General features: G+C 45.8%; 2 protein-coding genes across 3 annotated transcripts; one reads left to right on the top strand and one right to left on the bottom strand.

The window, feature by feature from the left end:
- Nucleotides 1-904: 904 nt before the first annotated feature.
- Nucleotides 905-3590, top strand: LOC134553962 (uncharacterized). 2 transcript variants are annotated; one of them, XM_063404165.1, is made up of 3 exons: nucleotides 905-2237; nucleotides 2352-2584; nucleotides 2776-3590. In XM_063404165.1, exons 1-3 carry the CDS (start codon nucleotides 2081-2083, stop codon nucleotides 3292-3294), a joined length of 909 nt encoding a protein of 302 aa, XP_063260235.1. In that variant the 5' UTR covers nucleotides 905-2080; the 3' UTR covers nucleotides 3295-3590. The 2 variants fall into 2 exon arrangements, 1 of the variants encoding a protein (XP_063260235.1); XR_010081175.1 differs by having other exon boundaries at nucleotides 906-2289; nucleotides 2396-2584.
- Nucleotides 3591-3735: 145 nt separating this feature from the next.
- PARD6B (par-6 family cell polarity regulator beta) lies at nucleotides 3736-18015 on the bottom strand. Its single transcript, XM_063404164.1, has 3 exons — nucleotides 17814-18015; nucleotides 13017-13239; nucleotides 3736-6342 (listed from the first exon to the last, which is right to left on the bottom strand). Exons 1-3 carry the CDS (start codon nucleotides 17877-17879, stop codon nucleotides 5516-5518), a joined length of 1116 nt encoding a protein of 371 aa, XP_063260234.1. The 5' UTR covers nucleotides 17880-18015; the 3' UTR covers nucleotides 3736-5515.
- Between the last annotated feature and the right edge of the window lie 781 nt (nucleotides 18016-18796).

Below are 18796 nucleotides of genomic sequence, written 5' to 3'. Positions count from 1 at the left end.
TATTTAGCACTAGTCTAAATCTTTTCCTCCTGTTGGTATACTAGGGAGAGTAGGATTTTCACTTGATTTCTTATGAAAATCCTGTATCTGTAAGCATACATGAATTTTCAGTTTCATAAAATAACCCAAGTCCTAATGCCTTATGAACTGAGCTCATCACCTTGAGAAAAGTCAGATGCTGCAGGGTTTGAAGGACGGATGCAGTTAATGGCTGCATTCCTTCCTCAAGGAGGCAGCAGTACGAAGTTAGTCTCTTCCTCAGAGTGAGTTTCTCCGTGTTAAGGGAACTGCTGCAGGTATGAGTGCTCTGCAAAGCAGCATTGCTGACCTGTGTGAGTGCACTCGAGCCGCATTCCCGGCAGTGTCCCAGGCCAGCCCCGAGCTGTGCCTCCTCTGCAGAGCTAGCCCTGTCAGGCTCACTCCATCCTCACAGAGGCGCTCTCCAGGACAGTTCTGTCCCTGCTCCTGCTGCCTCCGGGGTGACCCCACGCCCTGCCCGAGGCAGGGGGCACTGAGGGAGCTCACAGCACCCCAGGAATGCCACTGTGATCCCAGCACTCCTTCCCCGTGTCCTGTGCAGGGACAGAACTGCCCCAGCTCCGAGGCACTCCTGCTCCAGTGCTGGGGCAGCAGCCCGGGCTCTCTGGCTGTGTCCTGAGCCACTGCTGTCCCCAGCCTGGCTGTCCCCTCCCGAGGCTCTGTGTGAGGGATGGAGAGCACCGAGCACACACAGACCGGCCCACAGACACACGGGAGGGCTCAGCCCCAAAGCAGCAGAAACAAAACCACAGCAAAGGGCTGAGCACAGCCTGCTCCGCTGGCCAGGAGACAACAACCAAGCCCAGCTGGTGTCACACTTAAAAAAAGGATACATTCTTCCTCAGTTCGATTTATCTGACAGAGAAATTGAGAAAAAACATTTTATTTCTATATCCATTTATTATTTTGGTCTGTAAAAATATAAGACTAATATACAACTACATCTAGCTTGATTTTTGTAAAATCAATCTTCATTCGGTGAGATACCAATGTACATTATACATTAAAGTTGTAAGAAAAATACTGATATTTGACATTTTAAACAAGTTCATTCATGTAAAAATCACATTGCAAGTAAAATTTAATTAGAAAATACATAATATTCACAAAAATACACATGTTAAAGACAGCTTGTGAGAACATTGTCCTAAATTTAATTCAGGTGTGGAAAAAACCATGATTCACAGTTAGGCTTGACTTCTCCAGTACCATAGCAGAACTTTAAAGTAAATGCATCTTAATTCTATTAAGAATTTGTTCTTCTTCCTATTAAGGTGCACTTAGATCTCCCGGTCACCAGGGAGGAATCACTTGTCCCCCTCCGTGCATGTATACAACATATAACACTAGTCAAAGGAATTTTAGTTTTTCATTCCATTCTCAAATAATTTGGGTAGTTCATAAATTAATTTATAAAATCTGGATTGAAAATACAATTTACACACACAGGATACTTGATACACAGATTACATCAATAGCAGCGTAATATTGTCAATCATGCGCAGCATCCTCACCATCACTTCTGGATTTTTTTCTCCTTTTTTTAGCTATAGGTAAAATCTATATAAAACAGTCAAGCCTTTAAGTATCGTCTTCCAGGGAGAAAACAGTAGAGATGTTAAAAATTTAGGAGGTAGTGAATGAAAGGCTAACAATATCAGCATATTTTAAAAAACCTTATACTGAACCCCAGTATCATTTATATATAAAATTAAATTTAGCCACTCATAATCAACCATTGATCATCCTGAAGTAGCAAATTAAAAATCTTTTGTAATTAACAGTGTACGTATTAGTAAGATATGGAAGAACTTTAGAAACTTTATGGTAACTGCAGCATTAAGCAATTACATGCTGTGCAGTCTGTCGTTTTAACTGTAGATACACATTTTTTAGATTTATTCTTTAAAGTTCTTATCAAGTCCCAAATGCTTGGTTTTACTACATGCCATGAAATTTCTGTGGAACAGAACACAGTCGACATCAAAAAGAACATTATCCCGTGTTTAGATTAGTCAGTTTGCAGGAAAGGTCCCAGGAGATGAAGTCTCATGCAGTTCAGAGTAGGACCCCAGTTACATTTCTCCAAGTCCATAATACTGGCATCAATATTAATCAACCTGCCCAGGGCCGTGCCTGGCAGCACAGCAGCCTCAGGCTGGGACTGCCGGGGCTCCCGGCCAGCCCCAGCCCTCCCAGGCACCCCATCCTCACGGAGCACACCAGCCCAGAGCAGATCTGCACAGAAAAGTCACTTCTATATAATCCAGAATCATTGCTCCTGGTCAGCCCCAGCCCTCCCAGCCCTCCCATCCTCACGGAGCACACCAGCCCAGAGAGGATCTGCACAGAAAAGTCACTTTTATATAATCCAGAATCATTCCTCCTGGTCAGCCCCAGCCCTCCCATCCTCACGGAGCACACCACCCCAGAGCAGATCTGCACGGAAAGTCACTTTTATACAATCCAGAATCATTCCTCCTGGCCAGGCCATCCCTCCCATCCTCACAGCCCACACCAGCCCAGAGCAGATCTGCACAGAAAAGTCACTTTTATACAATCCAGAATCATTCCTCCTGGCCAGGCCATCCCTCCCATCCTCACAGCCCACACCAGCCCAGAGCAGATCTGCACAGAAAAGTCACTTTTATATAATCCAGAATCATTCCTCCTGGCCAGGCCAGCCCTCCCATCCTCACAGACCACACCAGCCCAGAGAGGATCTGCACAGAAAAGTCACTTTTATATAATCCAGAATCATTCCTCCTGGCCAGGCCAGCCCTCCCATCCTCACAGACCACACCAGCCCAGAGAGGATCTGCACAGAAAAGTCACTTTTATATAATCCAGAATCATTCCTCCTGGCCAGGCCCAGCCCTCCCATCCTCACAGACCACACCAGCCCAGAGAGGATCTGCACAGAAAAGTCACTTTTATACAATCCAGAATCATTCCTCCTGGCCAGGCCAGCCCTCCCATCCTCACAGACCACACCAGCCCAGAGAGGATCTGCACAGAAAAGTCACTTTTATACAATCCAGAATCATTCCTCCTGGCCAGGCCAGCCCTCCCATCCTCACAGACCACACTGCCCCAGAGCGGATCTGCACGGAATGGAAATGTTACACCTGCAGTGAGTGCACTACCAGTTCATTCTCTGTACCTGTGGACCTCTCTTCTCTTCCCAAGTGCCTTTACTCCTTTGACTATTCACAATACATTCAAGTAAACCAAAGGCACAGAAGTGCAAACTAGCAGAAAAATGAGTCTCACCCTCCACTGGTGATTTCATACAGGAAGGAAAGTCTTTTGACAAAGGAAAATAAAAAAGATATTTTCAAAGTAAACAATCTTCTGTAAAGAAAGGAAGTGTAGAGCAGCGCTGAGAGAAAACATGTACAGGTAAAGTCTCCCTGTAGCAGAATGAACATTTCTTTCTCTCATTTCATACTAAGTGGATGCAGTTACTTCATTTTTAATAATTATTAGCAAAACAAGTGAAACACTTGAAAGCTCTTGTTCTTGTAAAAGATTCCAGGGCTCTCCACACACACACACTAAGAAACCATAAATAAGTGTGACAAAAAAGCCCCTCACCTGTATTTGCAGAGTGCCACTGCCTGCTGTGCCTATTCTCCATAAATCCTAAGGGGGATGAATGCCTCTCTTGGCATCTTGGACTGCAACGGCATTGGAGGTTTGAGAAAGTGACTGCTCATCAGATACTAATTTCAAATGTGCACTTTGTAACATCAAACAGCAGGGATTTGTTTCTGCAGCAGTGTTTGCATCATCACAAAAACCTGAAACAAACACAGGTTCAGCCTCTCACAGTCTGCAACGACTATTACAGATGCTCTATCATTAAATTACAGTTGGTCTCCTGTTAGTGAAGTTACCAGAGGTAGATTTTCCTCAACTAGACTGAGGAGAAAAAAAGAAAGGGGTCAGTCTCCCTTCCCACTCATCACATCTTCCCAGAGGGTGGAACAGGCTCCCAAGCACCTGGCTGCTGTTCTGGGGAGCTCAGGACACAGGACACAACTGGTAGCACCCTGCTCCTCCCGACAGGCTGACACAGGCCACGGGATCCCTGCAGAGATCCCTCTCCCCAGTCCTGTTAGTCCCCAGCTCTTCTTCTGTTCCCAAAGGGGTCAGGCTGGGAACCAAGGGCCAAAGGGGTAAAGCAGGAGATACAAAAAGGGGAAGGACAAAAACAATGCCAGAAGCCTCCTCTGCAGCTGTCCCAGTGGGTGCAGTGGTTACACACACACCTCTGCCCTTGCAGCATCAGGACTTTCAGCAGCGTTTTCACACAGAGCAACACTGGGATATCCACAACACCCAGCCAGGGGCACAAATGACCTGCATTTACAGAGCAGTGCCCAACAATGAATAACTTCATATCACATGGCTCAAACAAGGTGTAGTAAAGCCTCATTCTGATTTAAAACTGTTTTTAATCCAGGGATTTAACTTTGACTGTTCTAACTTGTTCAGGTTTGAAGAAAGTCACTTTTATATAATCCAGAATCATTCCAACAAACCTGTTCTAGTAGAAATCTTTACAGCTTCTACTAGGACTGCAATTTTAACAGAGATTATGCTATGCTATTTCCATAGCATTAAGTTTACATTTGATTTGTTTGTAACTTACTGGGATTAGTAACTAAATCCAATGATATTCTTAAATATTGCAAACTAGAATGAGAACAGGTCTGATGCATTAGTGTTAAGACTTTCACATTTGAATTTCAAAATCAGAGTCATTAAAAGTAAGCTTGCCTGGCCATTAAAACCAGTAATGGTGCCTGACTAACGAGCCTGTGGTTGCACATTCACTCCCAAAGGAACAGTGACCTCCAAAGCCCCAGTGCAGGTGCTGCCCACAGAGCCCTGGTGTCCCTGTGCCAGCCAGGACCAGACCAGCCTCCCCATCTCCCCCCAGCCCACCTCTGCTTTCTCCAGTTCTCCCCTGCTCGGAGCCATGCACAGCTCTGCCAGCAGAGCAGCAGCCAGGATAGGAGCGAGGGGCTGCAGCAGCTCCATCACACGTAAGCAGCACTTCAGAGGAACATGAAACCACAGTCCATGAGACGGTCAGCCTCACACGTAAGGAAGTTTACTTCTATACAACCAGTAGTATATGGCATTAAAAAAATAATAAAAATCAAGTACCTTGAAAAGAAAGCTCACAGCCATCTCTTAGCTATCCTTCATTTTCAATTTAAATTTTCTCATTCAGTTTCAGCTATTTATCAATTATCGTCCAGCTTTGTGAATTATTTACACTGAAGTGCAGAATTAATGAAGTTAGTCAACTTATGTAATTTTGAATTTCTCGAATTTACTTTTTTCCCTCCTTTTAATCTAACTGCAGTGCTTGGTAGATGGAGAGGTATAAAATGTGTTACTTATTAAGCCCAATTAAAACACGTATGGCATCCTTACTTATACAAAGCACACCAACGTTATTTCATAGCGTTATTATTGTTCCATCTTCTTCTAAGGACTTACGCCCTGGCTCTGGTACATCATACTCCATGCTAATGCTGCCTGCGGAGTGATTCAAGTCCATCTCGCTGGAAGGAAGGAATCCATTCTGTGTGGACTCGTGGAGGAGTTCAATTTGTGATAAGGATTCTATGCTTTCGCTGGTAGGTGCCGCTTTTGGGATCTGCTGCGGCTCGCCACTGTCTTCAATAATAATGTCCTCTTCATCGCTCTCCTCCTCCTGCAGCAGGCTTCCCAGAAGGTTTGGAGTGCTGCTGGGCAGGCTGGACTCGGTGGACTGGCCGGAGCTGCCCGAAGTCCGACTGTTCCTCACCACGTTGTTCCTCTGGTTGGCGGGTCTGACGGTGATGATCAGGTTGCGGCTGTTTGCAATCATCATGTCTGTAACTTGATCGAGGCTTTTTCCCGACACCTCAATGCCGTTGACCTCCAGCACCTCGTCGTTGACAGCCAGCAGGCCTGTGCTCTGCGCCAGCCCCCCGGGCACCAGCCGGGATATGAAAATGCCGGGCACCTTCTCCAGCCCGTGCGGGGTGACCCTGACGCTGGAGCCGTCGCGGATGTAGAAGCCCAGGGGTTTGTCGGTTCCGTACTTGTAGAGCCGCACCCTGCGGTGCGTCTCAGGCAGAATGTCCACGTCTATGATGGACGACACGGGCCTGAAGTCCTGGGGCATGCTAATGACAATGTGGGGCTTCTTCTTGTGGTTATCTGGACGTAGCACGTTGGACAAGACGTTCTTCTTCCTGGTCATGGTATCCGTCCCGAAGGCACTGTAGTCTGCATCTTCTGTAAGACAGAGCACACGGGGATTAGAGCCCGCAGGCACAGCCAGGTCACACTGCTGCCGGGGGTTGGCTCAGCCCCTCTAGGTGTCAGCCCCACTATCACAGAAACCTTTCACTCTACTCATGAAACAAAGCTTTAATGGTATGAGATTCAAAGGCTGGAATACTTTCGGTTTTCTTCTTACGGAAGGATAGAGTGTGCACAAAAGAAATGAAAGCAAGTTAGCAGCAGCAGACACAAAGAGCTACAGCTGCCTGAGAAAGGGTAGAATGGAAAGAGTGAGTACATTCCTAGAAACATTTTAATTTTATTCAGAGTAATTCCACTTGCTAGCTTTCTCTCCTCAGGTTTCAGATCATTGGAAAAGAAAGAATGAAAAAGGGAAAGCAGCCAGTGTGCCTATTATTGCCTGGTTACTGGGAGCCAGCCAAATGACCTGGATTCAAACTCCAGAAAGCTTATTCCATTCTGCACTCTCCCCTGCCCCCACGCCATGTAGGTAAAATGGCTGGGGAGCAGAAACAAAGAGACCTCGCACACAAATACTTCAGGCAAAACTGTTCATGCAAGCAATGCTGTAACTGCCACAACTTGATACAGGAATAGGCTTGGAGCTTAAAAAAAACAAAACAAAAGATGTTAGTCCTACAACTACTTGTACGCGATGAGAAAACACGTTCTGTGGAAGCAATACTGATTTCTGAAACTCTTATTTACCAAAGGTTCCATTTCTCTTTTTAATATGCAATAACTCACCAAAAGGGATGAGCCTGAATACATTCAGATCTGAGCTTCCTCAGACTTGCACTCGTACTTACTGCACACATCTTTGTTCTACAGGGGAAAACCCCCAATAATCATGCAGAACTGGACTGCACTAACCCTAGGACCAGAGAAGTTGGGATTTCTTTGTATTATCCCATTCAGATGCCACTGGTACAGCCAAGAAACTGGAAGAATGGCTATACATTTCAATCTGTGGACTGGGCTGACCGTGGCAATGCCGCCCTGGTGGCATTTCAGGACAGCTGCCAGCTGCTGAGGAAATCAATGAGTGCACTTGTTTCTGAGGCTGAGATATACAGACATGAACCAGTAGATTTGGACTCCTCAGATGCTTTAAGCAAAATAGAACAGAGAAACTATCCCTGGAGCAACAGGCTCACACTACTGCAGCATGTAACACCAACTCCTCCCTTCCCAGCCTTCAGGGCTGCTGAAAACAAGAACAGTCCTTTGGCTGCTCTAAGAAGGCAGCAGCCTTGGACCTGGTACTCTAAAAGATAAAGGGCAAGAGGAAAAGAAACAAATTTAAATTAGCTCACAGAAAAACCTCAAAGGGATTTATTGTCAGCTCCTGGCTTGTGTCTACACAATAGTTCATCAACACGTTTTACAAAAATGTGCCCTGATGATGGCCTCATTTACATTTCTTTTTTATTTCCTTTGTTTAAAAAAATAATTAAACCATAAGGAAGGCAAAGCTCTTGCTCAGCTGTTTGCTAAACACAGAGCATCTTTTGCACTCATGTTTACAGCTAAAATTGTTCAACAATTTAATTCACACTATCAGGAGTTATTTCTGAAGATACCTGATAGACACAGCCCTACTGTAGCCTGAAGTTATTTCCATAGCAATCTCAGTTACTTTGTAATTTAAGGTTTAATTACCATAACATTAGATTTTAACATCAAGCACAAAGGCTTTAGAAATAGCCTAAAATCTGATCTTCACATGTCTAAGAGTGTTAGATCAGTTGTATTGAAGAGCTGGTGCATTATAAAACAATTCAACCTCCCCACCAAAGCATTCAGCATTGTAACAGGTGAACTGTGTCTGAAGTGAAACACCTACAGAAATACAAACTCAGCCTTTTCTCTGCAGAAGGCCCTTTGGGGTGTCTGACTAAGATCAGCTGGTTAAACCCCTGTACTCCACTGCTGACAACGAACATGCCGACTTCTCAGACAACATGGAGCAATTCTTTTCATGTTCGCTAAAAATTTATCATCAAAGAAAAAAGTGAGAGAAGTTTTGCCCTTATCTCTCCTGACAACCCATCCAACCAGTTTCCAGTTAGACATCTGGGGTTTCATTGAAAGGGTTTTTGCAATTCAATGAGGTGCAATAACTTCTCTTTTTTATTTAGAACTACACTTGTTTACAAAACAACCTGGAAAGGAAAATTGTGAAATCAGATCCTAGACAGGTCTTGCTTTAAATACCTTTTGCTGCTTTAAATACAAGGTAACTCTTGCACTCTTTCCTGCTAAAGTGCAAGTTGCTGATGACAGCTCCAGGACACTACAGGCCCAACAGACTGGTGCCAGTCAAGCTCCCGGTTCCTGCTGCTTTTAGTACAACAGCTGGTTTAGAAAAAGCACGAGAAAACAGGACAGCAAAGCTTTGTCAGGACTGATTTTCTCACCAGTGTTCTGCCATGTGCACTGCAACACTAAAAGGTATTCAACTGATGGGGTTTCTTGCTAAATTCAAAGTGCACAGATTCAGGGAATCAGACAGATTCTGTGGTATTTTACCCATATCAAATGTGTCATATCAAATATGTAAAGCATTCAATGATCCCAGCTTGCCACAGTGGCTGTAAGGCTTCTCCACCTTCACGGCAGGCCACGCTCCCTGCAGGAAGTCTGGCATGCACTGGATATACAAACACACATTTATCACATCCAAGTAGATCTATCATGTCTTGTGAGTGATCAAGGACAGTTCGTGCTCTACTCAAGTTAGATCAGAACTGTTCCCAACTTCCTGCACAGAAATCCCCTCCCAGCCTGCCTTCCACAACCATCAGCTGGTAACTTCTGTCCAAATGAAATTTTTCCAGCAAGCAGAGGAAGATGAAAATCAGCTCCAACAGGACTGGCTTTGAAAGAAATATTATGTAAAGTCTGTATGTGAAATAACAGATTCAAAAGGATTTTTTAAACAAAAACTAAGAGCAGAAAAACATTTCTTGGAAAAGAAAGGAACTTCAAGAGTCTCTTTCAGAGGACAAATACACAATCAGAAATCTTATTTAATTTAGCTGGTGGTTTTCTTTTCCGTAACTTTCCTCAGCTACAGAGCACATGGCTGAAATAAAAGCATCCCAAAACTGCAAGCCAGATGTCAAACTGGCTGAAACCCTGACACACCAGAGGGAAAGTTTTTTTCATTATAACTGCTCTTAATAGTTTAATAATTCAGAACTAGCACAAACCATATGGTAGACAGTTAAGGTTAGAGAATTTGTGAGAAAAATTAGTGAAAGGTTGATAAACTCATGCCCCCAAATCTCAGCAGAACAGCACACTCTGGGTAACCCCTCTTCCACTGCTAAACAAGTTTTCTACAGCAATACTCTCAAGTACAAAGGCATCTTTGTTCTTGCACCTCACTAATCAGTTTAAAGCCCCAGCGAAAAATATTTTGGCCTAAAGCCAAAGGACAAGGTGTTAACTACAGATAGTGTGAAGGAGATCGTCCACACGGTGCAGGAAGGATTTCTCTCTCCAGCCCTTTCAAGCTCAAGGTGGCACCAATCTGTACAGGCTTATTACATGAAATTGAAAACAAAAGCCCACAAATGCCAAATCTGGTTTCAATTTGATGTTATTGAAGACAGATTTTTGAAATATTTTCCTGACCCATTTGCAAATCAATGTAGAATTATCCCTTGAGAATTAAATTTTCAAAACCCCAAAGTAGTAAGTGTATTTGAACAGAGATAGAATTTAGCATTTTTTAAATACGACCCAACAAATCTCCTCTTGTTTAGTCACAAAATATAACCAAATACGCTTTTAGCAAACCATCCTGTGTTTTCAGGAAGAGGGCTCAGAATAGCTAGGCTAGTTGACAAAGGGCTGTTCAAAAAGCCAACTGCTCTTACTTCTCACCAAGGTAAAGCTTCTCAGTGACAGAGTCTCTCTCAAGAGGCACAAGTGGATTAACCAAAGAATCCACTTCTCACTAAAGACAGCCACATACACGCAGAACTTGCAGGAATTGCATATTGTAATTTAGAATCCTGTGAGGGACTGTTAAGGATATTATAATGAAATGTATCTTCTGTTATCTCTATTGTTCCTGTATTTACAATGCAAAGCTCCCCACATCAAGCTGCCCTTCAGCCTGTGCAGGCTGTTCCCCTCCATTTTCTCTTCAGAAGGGTTTTTCTCACAGACAGAGCGACTCCCATACATCTGGATTTAATCACAATACATCAGTTTAACCTTTAAATACCAGATGTCAACAGTACCTGTTAATCTGTTAAACTGCAGAATGAAATTCCAGCGAGGAATGTTTTCTGCAAGCTGACAGCAATCCTGACTTGTGCAACCTCAAGCCCCCATTTGGATTTAGCACTGGAGCGGTTCATAAAGTATTTTAAAGGAATTTTGTGAAATACAATTAGAGGAGTCTAAGGGGAATAATGTGATTTCATTACAGGATCTCCAGGTTTTCTACCACATCAACCAAGCCACATAAATGTTCATGACTAACAGTGCTTTCAGAAATGAGAAGTCAAAATCAAACAGGAGAGAAGAGTTCTTACTCTGGGCATAACATCTCCCAAATTCTGGAGTCCCATTATCACAACCGTCACTTATTAATAAATGCAAAACCATCTTGCAGCTCCCATTTCAACCTGTCAAGGTGTTCGTTGGATGCAATATACTAAGAAGTTAATACCATTTACAATAGATTTCACTGCAGTCTGCTCATACCTCAAGTTAGCTTTGCATCAATCACATGTAGTTTCTAAATATTTAAGACACTATGATAAAAATTTCATATGTTATAAGGCATCAAAACACTTTCCCTCTTCCCTATAGTGTTTTTTTGTTAAAGATCTTAAATTCCCAACTACTGCTGCTGGAAATATAAAAGAAGTCAAAGCTCCAGTACAAAGCCCACAAAAATTTTTCAGCTGATATAAGAGAACGCATGAAAGCCACAAGTAGCCTTGCAGGTGGAAAAGTAACTTGTGTCACTTATTATAGTTCCAAACCAGCCCAGATCAAGGCAGCCCCATCAACAGCAGGTATTTGCTCAGATATTTCTTTTCCATTCCAGAGGCAGAGCCAGTCATGCTGCTGCAATCTATGAATTAAGCACACTTAAACAAATCATGCTGCACAAAATATGAACCATCCCTAACTCCACCAATCCAGCCTTGGTCACTGGCAAATCATCACAAATGAAATACAGAATAAAGTTATTTCTGTATTTTCCATCAAACATCTACTCTATGTGGCAAAGATGCCAGTGAAGGCAAAGCCTCAATTTCCTCACAGATGTGATCAGTGTGATCATTACTAATTCCCAGCAAGGGGCAGTGGGGGCTGTGGTGCCAGCCTGGGCTCTCTGTGCCCTCAAACTCCACAGGCAGAAGGCTCCTGTGTCCAAGGGAAGGCACTGACACCTGGTACTTTCTACAGAGCTTTTCCTGCCCGTCAATTCTTGTTCTGACAAACTAAAATGGATTCATCTTTTACTTTTGTGCATTATATCAACTGCTGGAACCAGAGTGGTAACAAATAATCCACCCAGATCAAATCAAGGTAAATGATGGCAGGAAACTAAAAAAGCAGCACAAATGTAACACTAGGAACAGGAACATGAGACCTGTCACACGAGGAACAATCTAAAAACATATGGTGTTAAAACATAAACTCAATAATCCCAGTCTGACAAAGTGGCTTATCCCTTCCTGTCATATGGCTACTGTAGGGGATTAGATGCAATCCCAGGCCGGGTCTCCCTCCAGGTTCTGCTCCAGCCAGTGGCTCACGCCTTTGGCATTTCAGCACACAGGCCTCACCAGTCTATACCAACACAACAAAACAAACACTTTGCCAGCACCCGGCAGCTCCAGGCAGCCACTCTGGTTATGAATATTGGGTTTGTGTCAGGCTCTTGAGGAGTTGTTCACCTTCTGGAGTGGGAGCTGATAAAAGGTTCTGATGCCCAAGCATTTTCTAAGGAAAAGGTGCCTGTCTTAGCAACAACCAGGAACAGCACCACAAGAACAAATACAAACTTGTAATTGGATTTTTTCCCTTCATGAACAAAAGCAGACAGTAGGAACACACAACCAGAGCAGACACACTACTTTTAAAGTCAAACCAACAAAGCAAGCAGTCCTCACTCCTGAGGTTTGCTAACTGATAAAAGCTTGTCAACTGAAAAATTCAAAATGTTTTATTAGGAAAGTGTGGTAAGAATACCATATTACAAAGTTAGTCTTGAATTTATACTTCAGTATTGCATTTAATACTTCATATAACATTTTTAATATTAATTCCATCCTTTAATGATCTCTCTTCTTGTCTGACCAAGATCGGAATTTAAGTGAAAAGTATCCAACATACAGAGCAGAAAACCTTGGAGGTTAAGTTTATTTTCATTTGCTTACGTTAAACCAGAAAGAAGCATTTGCTAGAGATTTAACTTGACTTTAAATCAACTAAATACAAGCAAAAAAATCACAAAGTATAAATAGGTTGTCCGAGGAAGCCCTTGCAAGAGAGACAAGTTGTGAATACCTTTCATGACCCGTAATTATGGAATTTGACATGATGAAATAGGACTGAAGGGGTTTTTCCTCCATATATCACACTGTAACTGGATAAACAGATGATTCACATTCTTCAAGTGCTCTTACCTTTTCTCTGAATGAAAATCCTGAGCAGAGGATTGGCTGTAGAAACTGCTTTGTGGTAATTGTCATCATTATTGATAGGCAGCAGGTCCCCGTGGATGTCCGTGTATCCCACCAGGACATCGACGTTTGGGATCTTGTGCACGTGCTGCAGCAAGCCATAGAACTCCTCAAACTTCCCAGGCTTGGATCTCTCCAGGGAAAATCGGCGAAATTCTGCCCCAAACTACAACAAAAGATTGCTTACATCGTTAATATGGAAGCAACAGAATTATTTTATATTAAACCAGAAATGTTACAGAACTAAAAGTTTGACATGGTATAGAACAGCCAGTTGAAACAGTTGGGTTTTCCCCCCAAAGTTATAACTAGTTTTGTAGAACATGTACCTTGGAGCATGCCAAGGCTGTTTCACTGCTCCAATTAACGGGAGCTCATCAGCACGAAGGTGACAAACCGGAGCAGGGATTCCTGCAGAGCCTCCCAGGCTCATGAACTGCGAGGCAGCACGGCTGTCCTGGCTCAGCCCAGCGCTGTGATTAACACCCTGTGGTATGTGACCACCTGGAATTCGGTTCCAAGAACTCGCAGTGCCCTTGAGAGCGGCGTGCAGAGATTGTTACACAACTCTGGTTCACCCACGCAGGGCTGAGCAGCCTTCACACCCCCAGTTGTTGGGCAGGAGTGAAAATGCCGCTTGGATGTGAAAAACCCAAAGAACTGCTGCTGCTTTTCGGTACAACCCACGTGCAGCCCAGCCCGGTGAGCTGATCTCGGGTCCCCTGCTCCTGCCCAAAGAGGGGTAACAGCAACCAGCCACTGCCTCTGAGAGCACCCACAAGATTCCCCTGCATGAGCAAGGCTCACATCTGGACTGCAACAGTCTGAAAGCAGGGATCTGTCCAGGGGGTGGATTTTCCAAATCTGGCACGGTTCGGAAAATACGAAAAAAAAACCCCAAAACAAAACCAAACCAACAACAAAAAAATCAGTCACTGACACTACTTTCAGCAGTAGGATTTGCTTGTAGTCAACGTAATCATTGAAAAAAACCCAGCTCAGAGACCCACTCAAGCTCAGTCTCCTAAATCATCTCTAAAGCAAACACTTATTAAAACACGCTGCTTATTAAGGCAGTGATACAGTGGGGGCAGGCAGGAGACTAAAGTGAGTGCCAAGAAAAGGATGAGCATTTGATGTAGACTAGACAAATTGTGATTTTTACCACACATAGCTACTAAAATGTGGTGTTCTGCCTAACAAGGGCAGGACCCAAAGCAAACAGAATCTTGGATAAAAATTACTCCAAATCCTCCATATCAGGCACATACACAACATACCAGAGATGTCAAAAGGAATTCAGAGATAGCAGCAGCCAGATTACAAAAACCAGAACAGATTGTATATGAGTTAAAAGGATAATACGGTAATAATTCAAAAACCTCAGCTGGCTGGGTTTTTTGTGTGTAAATTCTACTGCTGACCTACAGTAAAAATAAAGACTTTAAATAATGTCTTTAGCAAGTTTAGTTTCAAGCAGAGCAGAAGGACACGTGGAACAAAAGGCTGTGGGTGCAAGTTTGAGCCTCAGTATCACATACTTCGGTGTATGTTACACACAGGAGATGGGGAGGTGCACTTTATCTCACACCTGATTACGATCTTTTGGAGAATAAAAGCCTTGGAGTTCTCACATACAAACAAAGGACTGAAAATCAGCAGACAAGGACCCAGCTGTTAGCATGTTAACACCATGCTAACTCAAGCTACACCTTCAACACCCCACCTTCCTCCAAAAGCTTCAAATAAAGGAATTATCTGGGAACATTCCTGCTCTAGAAAACCTGCGATTACCCTAACATTAACTAATAAGGCAGAAGGGATGATTCATCCCTGCTTACAAACAAAAGCCCAGCCCACAGGAGGAACTCCCAGCACGTCAGAGGCAGCACAGTTGGATCATGACATCAGTGCAGGACTTCGTCCTGCCTCAGATCCTTCCCCAGCCGCGGGAGGTGTGAGGAACTGTCCATGCATGGCAGTAATCGAAATTGTTTGGCCTTCAAGGATTACACACTTAAAACATGAATCAGTAATAAAAGTTTAAAAAGCCAACAACCTCACCCTCAGGTTGAAATAAATGTTGACTCTTACCACAGCAAGCAAAGGGCCAGATTCTCAAACGTGTGATTTTTATTTTTTCCATGCTATTTTATACATATTTGGTGCAAATACCGAGATTCATAACCTAGTCGTATTTCCTAACAGAGTTTCCTCAATACTATTAGAAAGCAGGTAAAAGACAAATCTTTTACCAACTGTGCAATTCCATTAATTGAATCCCTGAAACGTCTGCATTTTCTATGCAGATACTCCTTCCCATGAAACAGGTCTGCTCTCGATGTTCTGGAGATGAGACACTGGAAGAGTAACTTAAGCACAGAGGGCTCCTTTTGCCACCTGAGCTCTTCACAAGCCCGTGCTGTTCTAACTCCCCTGGGAGCAGGCAGGGGAGCCATGGCAGCACCAGGAAGGCACCCGGGATGCTCACTGCACACTCATTTACACAGCACTTACACAGCACACTGCACACTCATTTACACAGCACTTACACAGCACACTGCACACTCATTTACACAGCACTTACACAGCACACTGCACACTCATTTACACAGCACTTACACAGCACACTGCACACTCATTTACACAGCACTTACACAGCACACTGCACACTCATTTACACAGCACTTACACAGCACACTGCACACTCATTTACACAGCACTTACACAGCACACTGCACACTCATTTACACAGCACTTACACAGCACACTGCACACTCATTTACACAGCACTTACACAGCACACTGCACACTCATTTACACAGCACAAAGCTGCTCCATGCAAGTCGCCATCCCCGACAGAACATCAGCTGCAGTGACCTTCTCTGGCTGACCAGTTACTAAGATCTTACTCAGAAAAAATATTATTCCAAGTCATGAGAAAGGGGGAAAACCTGAATTTTAATATAGAGAGAACCGGAAGCTTATTTTGGGGTTTCCGTATCATCACCAGGAACTTCAGTCTGGGGTATAAAGTTTTATGTTCCATGACAAGCAAACGGGCTGACTGGAATTCAAGTGCTATGGGGAATCGCCAGGGCAAGCTCAGAGCAGTTACCCAAACTGAATAAACTAAACTAACAAAAGGATTGTGCTCATATAACTGCAACCACAGTTGGGCTGTGCTGGCCCAGCCTTGTCAGCTGAGGCACAATTATTGATTTGGAATATCTAAATAAAGAGCTGCACATCACCGAGCAGCCTTCAAAGGCCAGGCCACTCCACAGGAATGGCTCCCTCCACTCCCACAAAGGCCTTTCTTCCTTCTCTTCAGAATTGCTCATTTTCATAGAAGGAAGATGACTCCTCTGCGATATTAAATTGAGGTGCTGCTAAATAATGCATTAGCAACAAGTAGTTCTAGGAAAGCCTTGAATCCTGCTCCACAATATGCACTTGAGGGACAATCCCTAGTCATGAGGGCTACATTTCTCTGTACAAACACCAGGAACACATTGCATGCTTGAGTCCCTAGATATATTTTAAATCAAGGAAAACGCACAGCAGGGAAACAGTAAACCTAGAGTTTTGGGCTGAGGAAACAACTGATTTGGGTTTGTAAGCACATCATACTGATTATTTTCAACCTTATAAAGAGCATAAATAAAAGACTTCACCATCACAGTACTAACTTAACTAGTACTTGAAATAACAGCTACCAGATATTCCTGTGCTTGCTGGTTTAGGCCACATGAAAAATGAACACTTTAAAGAAATCACCCTCATTGAAGCTGTGGAGACCAACCACACATCCTCTAGGAATTCCATCACCATGATGCATTTTCCTTAAAAGTCCACACAGCTCCCAATTTCTCTCAGAATATCAAAGCTTCGTCAGAAAAACTTTGCCTAACCACAAAATAAAAATTAAAAAGAGAAGAGATGTGGGTACACACATGGGGCAAAGCAGTGAGCACCTGACACCGGTGATCTCTGCGGGAACACACAGGTACACACTCCTGAAACACTGCCAGGGTAAAAGTCTCTCGGGGCCTCTAAGAGAAGGCAAACTCCACTTTCGGATAAGCTAGCCAGGGCTCACCTCGACCTCTATGGTAAGCGTACGCTGTACCCCGCAAAAAGCCACAGAAAGACACAATCATTAAGGAAAAAGAAAGGTAACTACAGAAACAGTCACTAACAAACGCACTCATTGCAACCCGGACAGAGTGGGTTTTGACGCTTTCGAATTATCACAGAACTGTTAGGGTTGGAAGGGATCTCTGGAGATCCTGTAGTCCACCCCCAAGTATGTCTCTAAACACCTCTTTCGGCCCAGTGATCTCACACTTTCCCCATAACACATATTTCTGTGTACGCCTTTTAGTCTGTCCAGAAACTTGGGGGCCAACTCCACTTACCTAGGTTTTTAAAAAAAAAACACTTCAAAACCACTTATACTGTGTGCCCGCAGACAGCGCACCCAGCCAGCGACCCCATCACCTCCGGCAGCCCCGGCGGGCGCAGGGCACAGGTGGGGAGGGAGCGCCGGGCCCGCCCGCCCGAGCCCGCCGGCCTGCGGAGCGCTCGGGCCCGGCGGGGCCGTGCCCCGGCTCTCCTCGGGCAGGTGAGTCAGCAGCCGTCCCCGTCCCCGCAGCGACACCGCGGCCCGGCGGCCCCGCAGGGCCGGCGCCGTCCTTCCCCCCGCGCCCGCGGCCCTCAGGCGGCGGCAGCTCCCACCTTGCTCTTCACCTCCATGGTGCCCAGGCCGCGGCTGCCCGCGGCCCCGCGCTGAGCCCGGTTCATGCCGCACGCGGTCGCTGCCTCCGCTGCTCTCGCTCCTCTCTCCGCCGGAGCGCTGCGGGACGGGCAGCGGCGCGGCCCAGCCAAGAGCCCCCGGCAGCCGCGGCCGCTCCGCCGCCTCCGCCCTCAGCGCGGCCGGGCCGGGGCGGGGCCGCGCGGCTCCGGCACCTGCCGGGGAGCGGGCGAGGCGGGGCCGCGCCTGCGCCGCCTCCGCGGGGCCGCGCACGGGCGGGGCGCGCACCTGCCGCCGCAGCCGCGGCAAGATGGAGGAGGCGAGGCGGGGGCGCTGCGGGCTCTGTGCTCGGCTCTCTGCTCCTGAACCCGCTGCAGGTGCGGGCCGTGCCTCCGCAGCCCTTGTCCCGCAGCGGCCGGGGCGGTGCGCGCACGGGGCTGGAGCGCGGCTCGGCTCCCGCTGCCTCCTCAGGCTCCTCCCGCCGCGGGGAGCCGCCATCGCGCACCTCCGCATCCTCCCGCGGCCCTCGGGAGCCTCCGTGCCGCGCTCCCGCTCCTCCAGAGCCCTGAGGAGCCAACACTAACCCGAACTCTGACCCCAAGCCTCCCGCAGCCCTCAGGAGCCTCCGTGCCGCCCTCCCGCTCCTCCGGAGCCCTGAGGAGCCAGCACTAACCCTAAACCTCCCACAGCCCTCAGGAGCCTCCGTGCCGCGCTCCCGCTCCTCCACAGCGCCGAGGAGCTAAACCGAACCTAATTCTAACCCCAACCCTCGCCCAGCTCCCGGGAGCCTCCGTGCCGCCCCGAGGAGCCGCCATCCCGCAGCCCTCACAGCCCCGGGAGCCCCGGGTCAGGCGGCCCTGAGGGCTCAGACCCCTCGGACATCGAGCTTGGGGATGGACTGAACGATTTCCAAAGAAAGATCCCTTCCAGCCCCAGCATTCTGTGATCCAGGGTCCCACAGTAACAC

This window comes from Prinia subflava, chromosome 8 (genome assembly GCF_021018805.1).
Source record: "Prinia subflava isolate CZ2003 ecotype Zambia chromosome 8, Cam_Psub_1.2, whole genome shotgun sequence".
Lineage (NCBI taxonomy): Eukaryota > Metazoa > Chordata > Aves > Passeriformes > Cisticolidae > Prinia > Prinia subflava.
This window is presented reverse-complemented; position numbering and strand designations above follow the sequence as displayed.